General features: G+C 36.7%; 1 protein-coding gene across 1 annotated transcript in view; it reads left to right on the top strand.

The window, feature by feature from the left end:
• Nucleotides 1-277: 277 nt before the first annotated feature.
• Nucleotides 278-10,502, top strand: part of hhat (hedgehog acyltransferase) — a 48,766-nt gene continuing 38,541 nt past the window's right edge. Inside the window, exons 1-4 of the mRNA XM_073827642.1 lie at nucleotides 278-392; nucleotides 3,484-3,551; nucleotides 3,743-3,856; nucleotides 4,823-5,017. Coding sequence (XP_073683743.1) covers nucleotides 278-392; nucleotides 3,484-3,551; nucleotides 3,743-3,856; nucleotides 4,823-5,017 — 492 coding nt within the window. The remainder of the gene's footprint in view (nucleotides 393-3,483; nucleotides 3,552-3,742; nucleotides 3,857-4,822; nucleotides 5,018-10,502) is intronic.

Raw genomic sequence — 10,502 nt, 5'->3', positions numbered from 1 at the left:
TGTTTCTGTTACAGAGAATACCATCTTTGAGAAAATCAGTTAATAATCAGTAAGCTTGAGTATCTAAGATTGTTATCTATAAAACCGCTTTGGTAATATTCTCTAAAATCCAGTTTTAGTTTACTTTCAGTCTGTTGTGTTTACTAACGCTGCTTTGTTTTAAAAATCTAATTGTTTACAAAACAAGAACACTCCTAATGTAGTGACAAATGACCTATTGCAGGTTTGATGACTAACCAATTAGTGTGCATCTTCTTAACCTGCAGGTTCAGCTTTCATGATTCCAAAATGGGAGCTGGTTTCTCTACCTCGATGGGAGATGACAGCATACTGGATTCTCTCTTTCTCCTCCCATCTCTATTCTTTCTACCAGTTACACAGGTTTTCTAAAGGTGAGCTGCCATCTGACTCAGATCAAAAGGAAACCTCCAGGTTACAAAAAAGGTTCCTAAGACTCTTATGCTGATGATACACTGGGCAGCTTTTTTTGAGCAATGTTGCCTTGGCACTTTCTCATTAAAAATGGGTAACACATTTCTATCTGGAAAATTTAGATCTGTTGTGGGTTCTGTATCACACCTGGCTGCCCGTTTACGGCAACATTTGCCAAAGTTGCCCGGCAACATTGCTCAAAAAGTTGCCCAGTGTATCATCAGCATTAGATCTCAGTAACACAATAGTTAATCAAGTGGTTCAGTGGTACAGTTGTTAATTAGCAAGAGAACACACATTCAAAGCCCAAACCTAAATAAATTTATAAAATAAACCAAACAAAACTGCAGCTTATGAAGTTGAATATTGCATAATCATTAGTCAACCACCACCCCACATATTTTTCAGCTACAGTAGACAGTTGAGGTCAAAAGTTTACATACACCTTGCAGAATCTGCAAAATGTTAACTATTTTACCAAATTAAGAGGCATCTCGCAAAATGTATGTTATTTTTTTTAGTACTGGCCTGAATAAGATATTTCACATAAAAGACATTTACCTATAGTCCACAGGAGAAAATAATAGTTAAATAAATACAAATTATCCTGTTTAAAAGATTACATACACTTGATTCTTAATACTGTGTTGTTCCATGAATGATCCACAGCTGTGTTTGTTTGTTTAGTGATAGTTGTTCATGAGTCAGTTGTTTGTCCTGAACAGTTAAACTGCCGGCTGCTTTTCAGAAAAATCCTTCAGGTCCCACAAAATCTTTGTTTTTTTCAGCATTTTTTGTGTATTTGAATCCTTTCCAACAGTGATTGAATATTTTTGAGATCTGTTTTTTCAAACTGAGGACAACTGGGGGACTCATGCAACTATTACAGAAGGTTTGAATGCTCACTGATGCTCCAAAAGTAAAAACAATGCATTAAAAGCCAGGGGTGTGAACTTTTGAACAGAATGAAGATGTGTATTTTTTTATTTTTTTCCCTAAATATCATATTTTCTCATTTAGTACTGCCATTCAGAAGCTACTTGCATGTTTCCTAAAAGATAAAATCATTTAAATTTACCCTGATCTTCAAATTCAAAAAGTTCTCACCCCCTGGCTCTTAATGTTTTCTTCTGAATGATCAGTGAGCGTTTGAACCTTCTGTAAAGAGTCCCTCATATCTCAAAATCATACAGTCATTGTTGGAAAGGGTTCAAATACACAAAAATGCTGAAAAAAAGATATTTATGGGACCTGAAGGATTTTTCCGAAGAACAGCAGACAGTTTAACTGTTTAGAACAAACAGGGGACTCATGAACTAAACCAACAACAAACAAAAAAAAACACAGCTGTGGATCATTCAGGTAACAACACAGTATTAAGAATCCAGAGTATGTAAACTTTTGAACAGGGTATTTTTTTCTAAATTAAACTATTATTTTTCTCTTGTGGACTATATGTAAACCTCTTTTATGTGAAATATCTTATTTAGGTCAATACTAAATAAAAAATAAGACGCATTTTGTATGATCCCTCTAATTTAAATGATCTCAAATTAATATAAAATATGCATTTCTAGTGCACACATGAGCTTTACTTTATGACTTGTCAGTTTGTAAAGGCCTGCTGTAGCGTGTGTGTGGGGGGGAGAAGTGCTCGTTTCTGTCGTGTTAACTGCTGACTCTAAGGGCTCTGAAAAGGTTGTGCTGTCATTTTGAGGGACGATGGGATCTCAGGTCAGCAAAAGCACACAGCACCCATTTTATCTCTTTCAACCAAAACATGCCAGTCAAAAAAGCTTCAAAATAGGGCCTCTCCTCATGCACAGAGAAAACACTGCATAAGTAATAACAGTGGGTGAAACTGCAGATACGTTTAAACCTAAATATTTTAGCATCAGAAATCATGCAGTCAACTTTATGTTGTCTCAGAGAAATAATTTTGAATAGAACTGAACTAAAACTCAAAATGTTAAGCAAAACATTTTCTTGTGAATATTAAATCGAAGGAAATCAGCCAGTCAGTGTGTTCTTAAGTTTTATTCACAGGTTCCACTTGACAATCTGGTTCATTATTATCTTAAATATTGCATTTGGTGTCTTATCGCTTGATTTGGTCTGCCATTTTTTCATCGTAAAGACAATTTAAACCCTGTTGTCTCATGAATCAATATACAAAATAATATGACTCACTTAAAATCTAGAGCTCAGCAAACATGCCCATGAGACAACCTTGTGTAGTCTTTGTGTCCCACAGTGAAACCACCAGATGGCACTGTGGTCCTACTTCTATTCCCATGTACACTTGCATTTCCAGAAAAAGTGTGCTTGTTTATAATAGTGAGGATAGATCCTTGCCTGCCAGTGCACCCTGCAGGAAAACCGTCTGTCGAGGTGATGAGAGGTCCGTCCTGAGAAACTGGATGAAGAAAGAGATGTAGGGAGAGACGGATGGAGAGAGAGAGAGAGGGGTGGGGTGGAGAAAACAAAACCAAACTGACACTGCATTGCAGGGGAGAAAGAAGAGAGTTAATGCATGTGTGCAGAGAATATGCAAGAGATCTTATCCTTCATCTACAACTTTCTACTACAAGATCCGTTTTCAGAATTTGTTCATCTGTTTTGCATTTGAAACCCATGCCTTGAAGTTCTTATGATCTTCGCAGTTGATTTGAAGGGATTGTTTACCTAAAACTGAAAATTCTGTCATCATTTACTCACCTTAATGTTCTGACTTTCTTCTGTGGAAAACAAAGACGTTTAGAGCTGTCAATTTTACTTTTATTGCAATAACAACTTGTTGTGAATGTTCTGCTAAGTTTGAAATGGCATGAGGGTGAGAAAACAGATTGGCAGAATATTCATTTTCAGGTGAACCATCTTTTTACAAGCGATTGTGCTTCGAATCATGTCCCATAGTGTCTGAAATGAAGTGGATGATGAATAAACGCAAACACAATTCTGATTCTAGTTAGCTAAAATAGTTCTGTTTGTGAACGTTTTGTACCTCCTGAATAGTGTGTGAGAAATGTGTTTCCCGTGTGTGATTGACAGAGCATGAGGTCAGTCTGGACAGAGAGGTGCAGCTGGAGAGAGGATTCCTTATATGGGGATTCAAGAAGGTGAGACAACACATGGTAATTATATTAGTGACTTTAATCAGAGTGACATATTTGGCTGATGCACCCCACCAAGCCCAATTTCCTGTTTCCCGCTCAATCATCAAGTTACTTTTATACAGACATGAAAAACACACACTCTATGTGTGTATGTTTTTGTATATGAGTGTTTTTCTGTCTTTGTCTGTTTTTAGGACCCTACTGATTTTGAGTGGAGTTTTTGGAATGAGTGGGCATGGCGATCTCTTTTGTGGTCTCTGATTGGCCACGCTGTGGTGTCCAGATTTATGGCTTATTTTCTGCCTCAGGTAAGTTTATTTCAGAACAAATTAAAGGAGAAGTTACAGATAATTTACTCTTACCATTTCATCCAAAATGTTCATGTCTTTTGTTTTCAGTGGTAAAGAAATTGTGTTTTTTGAGGAAAACATTTCAGGATTTCTCTCCATATAGTGGACTTCTATGGTGCCCGCCAGTTTGAACTTTTAAAATGCAGTTTAAATGCAGCTTCAAAGAGCTCTAAATGATCCCAGCTGAGGAAGAAGGGTCTTATTTAGCAAAATGATTAGTTATTTTCCAAAAAAAAATTATATATATTTAAAAATAAATGTCTATATTTTTTAACCTCAAATACTTGTCTTGTCTAGCTGTGCGTGTACTCTGTGAATTCCAGTTCAAGACAGTTAGGGTATGTGGAAAAAGTCCTATCTCATTTTCTCCTCCGACTTCTAAATTGCCCTCCATCGCTGTTTTACCTTTTGGTCTTCTTTGCACGTTCACTTTCTAAAAACTTGGTGTGTACTTCTGCAGCGATGTTGGATAATTTTGAAGTTGGAGGAGAAAATGAGATGGGAGTTTTTTTACCTACCCTAACTGTCTTGAACCGGAATACACAGAGTACACCCATAGCTAGACAAGATGAGCATTTGAGGTTAAAAAGTATATAAATTGTCAATTTTAAGCAATCGTTTTGCTAGATAAGACCCTTTTCCTTGGCTGGGATCGTTTAGAGCTCTTTGAAGCTGCATTTAAACTGCATTTTGGAAGTTCAAACTTGCGGGCACCATAGAAGTCCACTATATGGAGAGAAATCCTGAAATGTTTTCCTCAAAAAACAATTTCTTTACGACTGAAGAAAGAAAGACATGAACATCTTGGAGGACAAGGGGGTGAGTAAATCATCTGTAAATTGTTGTTCTGGAAGTAAACTTCTCCTTTAAGTCATCAAATATTTGCATGCTTCATTTTTTTTTTCTTATGCATTTGTGTTATAGTTCCGACTGGCCGTCTTAACGGCGTATGGCGTCCTCTTAGCTGGTTGGCTTCTCGGAGTGTGGGGTTTGACTCTTTTGATGCTGCATCTGAGCATCTCATTGGTGGTTGCTCAGCTACATAGTCCCATCCTCTCATGGTTTTGCACTCTCCTGCTGCTCTCCACACTCAACGTCAGTGCCCTCCAGGATTTACAGGTGTGTGAATATGTGTGTCAGTAAACCATGTATGTGAGGCACCAAATTTTCTCCTCCTCTAAAGCTGCATAAAAGTGCCCAATTTAAAGGGTTTGTTCACCCAAATATGAAAGTCTGTCCTCATTTACTTACTTTCATGTAGTTCCAAGTTGTTATGGCTTTTTTCCCTTTTCTTGGAACACAAAAGGAGATATTTGAATGATGTGCTGGTTGCTTTTTTCATGAAATTATTGTGACTGATGGCTAGATCTTTCAAGCTTCAAAAAAGCATGCAAAACCACATAAAAGTATCATAAAACTATCAAAAAAGTGACCATATGACTTGTGCACCATACTCTGTATTCATGAGGGAAATAGCAACGCCTGATTTGACGAAATTAGTCTTTTGAAACAAAACTTTTCAGTCAGTTGCTTGATTTCAGGAAAACTGAAAAATGTAATAGAAAACCAATTAAAGATTTATGTTATTTAAAAATCCACATAGATTTATACATATTTTTGACTATGGGGGTACCATTATTTTGATTATGTGAAATGGTTGTGCTCAATGCGCTACTGGTGCTACCTGTTGCTATTTTTACCACAACACTACTCTGAAAATAAAATACTGATATGACGACCACAGCTACTGAAAGAACTTACAGATGGCAATGGATATAAGCATACGCTTAAACCAAATGCCGTACCATTGATTTTTCCCCACAAGGAGTGTAACATTCCCAGATATTGAATGAATCCAAACTGGGAAACTCCTTCAGTGGCTGCGGCGTCATGACAAGCATCGGCATGTTTACATCCTGCCAGGATGGCATCTAGCATTTCTTGTCTCTGCTGTTTGTAAGCTCTTTTAACAGCTGTGGACTGCTAAAAGCCTCAAAGGCATCAGGGCTGAATTGGAGAGAACAAAGATGCAGGTCTTTAGGAAGTTTTCTTTGTCCACAAGCATCTCCCCATTCTTTTTTCCTCTTCTTATCGCTAAGAAAGCAGTGAAGACTTAAATTGTTTCTCTTGTTGCCATTCAGCTAAAAATGACAACCAAAAGCTGCACAATGTGGCATCATATCAGTGTTTTTCAAGTTTTTTCAAATTGTGTTGCGGTAAAAGTAGCAACAGGTAGTGCCAGTAGCTCATCGAGTCCAACCATTTCACATCATTGAAATAATAGCAGCCCCATAGTCCAAAATATGTATGAAACGATGTGGAGTTTTTTAAATAACGTAAATCTTTCATGGGTTTTCTGCCGCATATTTCGTTGAGACATAATTTACGTTATATGAAGCCATACTAGTCTTATTATTAACTTATTTCTATTAGTTGCCAAAGTAACATTTCTAGTTTCAAGTTTAAGTTTTTCATCTAACATTTATATCTTATTTAATTTCATCTTTATTTCAAATAAATTCAAATTTTATTTAGTAGTTTTCCAAATTAGTTAACAATTACAAAACTGGGTGATTTGGTTGTAAAAACATTCTGGATTGTTCATGTGAAAATTGAACTCGCTTTTTTAGTTAAAAGCTCCCTGGAGGTAAAGATCATTAGTGAATAACTAGTTTTGGTCTATTTCTCACACAAATCTGTTTTGTGTCTTCAGAAGACTTGAAATATAAAACATGAATCACATTGTGCAGTTGTGTACCCTTTTTTAACATTTATTGTATTTTCATGGAAAAGAGTGATCGTCATATTCTTCAAAATTTCTCCTATTGCGTTCCACACAGGTTTGGACTTTCATAACAGTGAGTAAATAATGACAAAGCTATTGTTTTTGGTTGATCTACTCATATCTGTTTCAAGCTATTTGTATTGATAAGGGTGAGGTGTGAGGTATTTGTCCAGTTCAGGATCAGGTCCAGCAGAGTCTGCTCTGTCTCCAGGTCTCTCAGAGTACATCTGCAGAGCTCCGCAGAGAGAATGGAGATGAGACTGAAACAAGCCTGCATTAAATGTCACCATTCTCTTCACACAAACACAGTGGCGTACTCTCTCAAACAGTATCCCATGCAAACATTCAAAGTCAAACATTTACATGCACAACAGTGCTTGTGTATTTCCTTTTTTCTTACACAATAGATGTTATAACAGCACAACAAAAAGAGCCAGCTGACTCCCAGAAGGTCTTTTTGTTTGTTTGCTGCTTTATCTGCTTAGTCATTTGACACAGCGAATGATTGATTGACAGCTGTCATTAGATATCTGACTGAAGGGGTAAGCAACGAGATCAACAAGCTCGTGCCGATGGAGAGGAGGAAAGAGACAGAGGGAGTATTGATCTGAGTGACAAATGAGTTCCCTCCATGCCTCGAGTTTCTCTCTGATTAATTGTGACACAGGCCCAGAGCTTTCTCTCCTAATTAAACCTTCATTTAATTATTATTTATTACTCAGAAGCAGTCATTAACATACCCATATGAAGAACAAACAACTGTAATTTAATCTATTGTGATCTTGATTTGCTTTTAATGATCTCTTTTTTCAGTTCATCTCTGTTTACCTCAGTTACTTATGAGCTGTGGAAAAACCCTCAGGAAGACCGCAATACCCATGCAGCCACCGCAGAGATCGCCATAATGGCATACAAAGAAAAACAGCATCAGCCAGCGACTAATTTCAGAACGCTGTCCTGTCATTTAGTGTAATTTAGAGGTGGTTACAGCTTTATTTTTGAGTGGCGATAATGAGTTTTTGAAAGTGGCTGCTGCTGTGTCTCCTGGCTGGATGCCAGCTGTCATCTTCTGGGCATGCCCAGTAGATCATATTAGCTTCGTTTTGCCACAGAGGATCAGTGGATGCTGGTCTATCTAAGGTAGATTATTTTGGAAAGATTGAGCAGTGGTTTACAGCGGTTGCCCATTACTTATACAGTAGCCTAGTGAACACTACTTAGTCAATGTAATATTGTTATGGAGCTGTCATTGCCCCCTTTATAACATACAAAGACTAATTAGACACACTTGGACAGTTGCACTTAAAGGGATAGTTCACCCAAAAATTAAAATTCTGTCATGAATTATCCAGTTAATCCACAGGAGAAAATACAATTTAAATTTATAAAAATGACCCCGCGTGTTAATAGTGTTGTTACCTAAATGTCTCACTGCTGTTTTTTTTTTTTTTTTTGTAGTGGTAGTTGTTAACTTTATCCTAAACAGTTAAACTGCCCACTATTCCTCTATTCAACTATTATTGTTTTTTCAGCATTTTTTTATGTATTTAAACCGATCCCAGCAATGACTGTATGACTTTGAGATCTGAGGGACTCATATGCAACTATTAAAGAAGGTTAAAACGCTCACTGATGTTTCAGAAGGAAACACGAGGCATTAAGAGCCAGGGGTGTAAACTTTTGAACAGAATGACGATGTCTACATTTTGCTTATTTTGCCTTTTTTTTTTTTTTTTTCATTTAGTACTGCCCTACAAAAGATACTTACATGTTTCCCAGATCTTCAAATCTTCAATCTTCAATCTTCAAATTCAAAAAGTTTTGACCCCCTAACTCTTAATGCATCCTACTCTGTTCCTGGAGATCTTTACCATCCTACAAAGTTCAGCCCAACCCTGAACAAACACACCTGAACCAGCTAATTAATCTCTTAGGTAGAACTTGATAATTACAGACAGCTGAGTTGGAGCAGGGCTGGAACAAAAGTCTGCAGGTAGGTGGATCTCCAGGAACAGGGTTGAGCACCCCTATTCTAGAGCATCAGTAATCATTTGAACCTCATTTCAACTATTATTTTATCTTCTGGACTGGAAATCTCTTTTATAGGATATACCTTGTTCAGGTCAGTTCCAAAATAAAAATAACATGCATTTTGTATGATCCCTCTTCTTTTGGTAAAAAGTAAATGAACATTTAGCAGATTCTGCAAGGTGTATGCACGCTTTTGACTTCAGCTGTATAACGAACATTGTAATGCAAAAGTTGTAATTGGTCCCTTGCTAGATTTTTAAGATACACCATAAAAGTATCATGAAACTGCCCTAAAAGTGACCATATGGCTTGTTCATCATACGTGACCCGGAACCACAAAACCAGTCATAAGTAGCACAGGTATATATGTAGCAATAGCAAACAAAACATTGTTTGGGTTAAAATTATCATATTTTCATGCCAAAATCTTTAGGATATTAAGTTAAGATGTAAATGTATCAAAACATAAATTTTCGATTAGTAATGTGCATTGCTAAGAACTTTTAGACAACCTTACAGGCAATTTTCTCAATATTTAGATTTTTTTTTTGCACCCTCAGATTCCAGATTTTCAAATTGTATCTCAGCCAAAGAATTGCCCTATCCTAATAAATCATACATCAATGGAAAGTTTGCTTAATTCGTTTTTAGATTATTTATAATTCTTAAATTTAAAAAATGACTGGTTTTATGGTCCAAGTATTTTAAATAGGGGTGGGCATAGATTAATTTTTTTTAATCTAGATTAATCTAGATTAAATTTTGGAATTAATCTAGATTAATCTAGATTAAAATGGCTAATTTGAATTCTGATGAAGGCATTCAGAATATGTGTGCTACCCAAATAATGACTAAGTAAGTCTTCGAGAACGGGCCAGGTGGCGCATTAGATCAGGTGCTCATCTCCTGTTTCCAAATGCATCACAAACTGCTTGACAATTGCATTTACAACATAATTACCTATACAAACTTGTGTAACCAAGTACTTATGCGTAAAAGGCTGCACGACGTGCGTGTTGCCGTTAAATACAATCAATCCGGGCATGGATTTCTGCGTGCATAGTCTTCCATTAAACTGCGTTGCTTTTAGAAGCGTCAATTCAGTTGTTGAATATAGTTTAATGTCTTTATTTCGGGATTATCAAAGTAAATTATAACTCACGTGCCCCAGTAAAAAGGGTCTAGCAACGCACCTGCCCTGAAGCGGCTTCATAGCTGCATCCATATTTGCACGTCTCATTGATGTGGTAATTTCACAGAAGTTGAAGACTCGTTCTCGCCCCCTACAGTGCAATTCGACTAGGTATATGTCATCCGCGCTAAAATATCAAGGTGAAAGTCATCATATCTTGCGTAGTTTAGACCCAGCTCCCAACCAACTTTGAGAATAGATTAACGGCGATATTTTTTTTATCGCCCGATAAGAGTCTCACGTTAACGCAGCACGTTAACGCCGATAACGGCCCACCACTAATTTTAAATCACACCAACTAGTCTACCCTTTTTCTTTGTTTTGAAGAATATGTGCACTGCATTATCATTTCTAAAAAACTTATTTGTATTAGAGCAAAAAACTTAGAAGTATGCCAGTGCTAGATCAAAATAAAAAAAGGAAAATACATGCAGCAGTTTTACAGGTGTAGTGTACTCTTGCTGTCTCACTGATGGCACATTCCAACAAAATTGGAAAAATAATGACTGTTTTGAAACATACAGAAGCCCACAGAGGGCATAAAAGTTGTAATCCTGAATAAACTAAATTTATTTTCATTTTGGGAGCTTACTAGA

This window comes from Garra rufa, chromosome 21 (assembly GCF_049309525.1).
Source record: "Garra rufa chromosome 21, GarRuf1.0, whole genome shotgun sequence".
In the NCBI taxonomy this organism is placed as follows: Eukaryota; Metazoa; Chordata; class Actinopteri; order Cypriniformes; family Cyprinidae; genus Garra; species Garra rufa.
The sequence above is the reverse complement of the archived record's forward strand: the minus strand, read 5'-3'. Positions and strand labels throughout refer to the sequence as shown.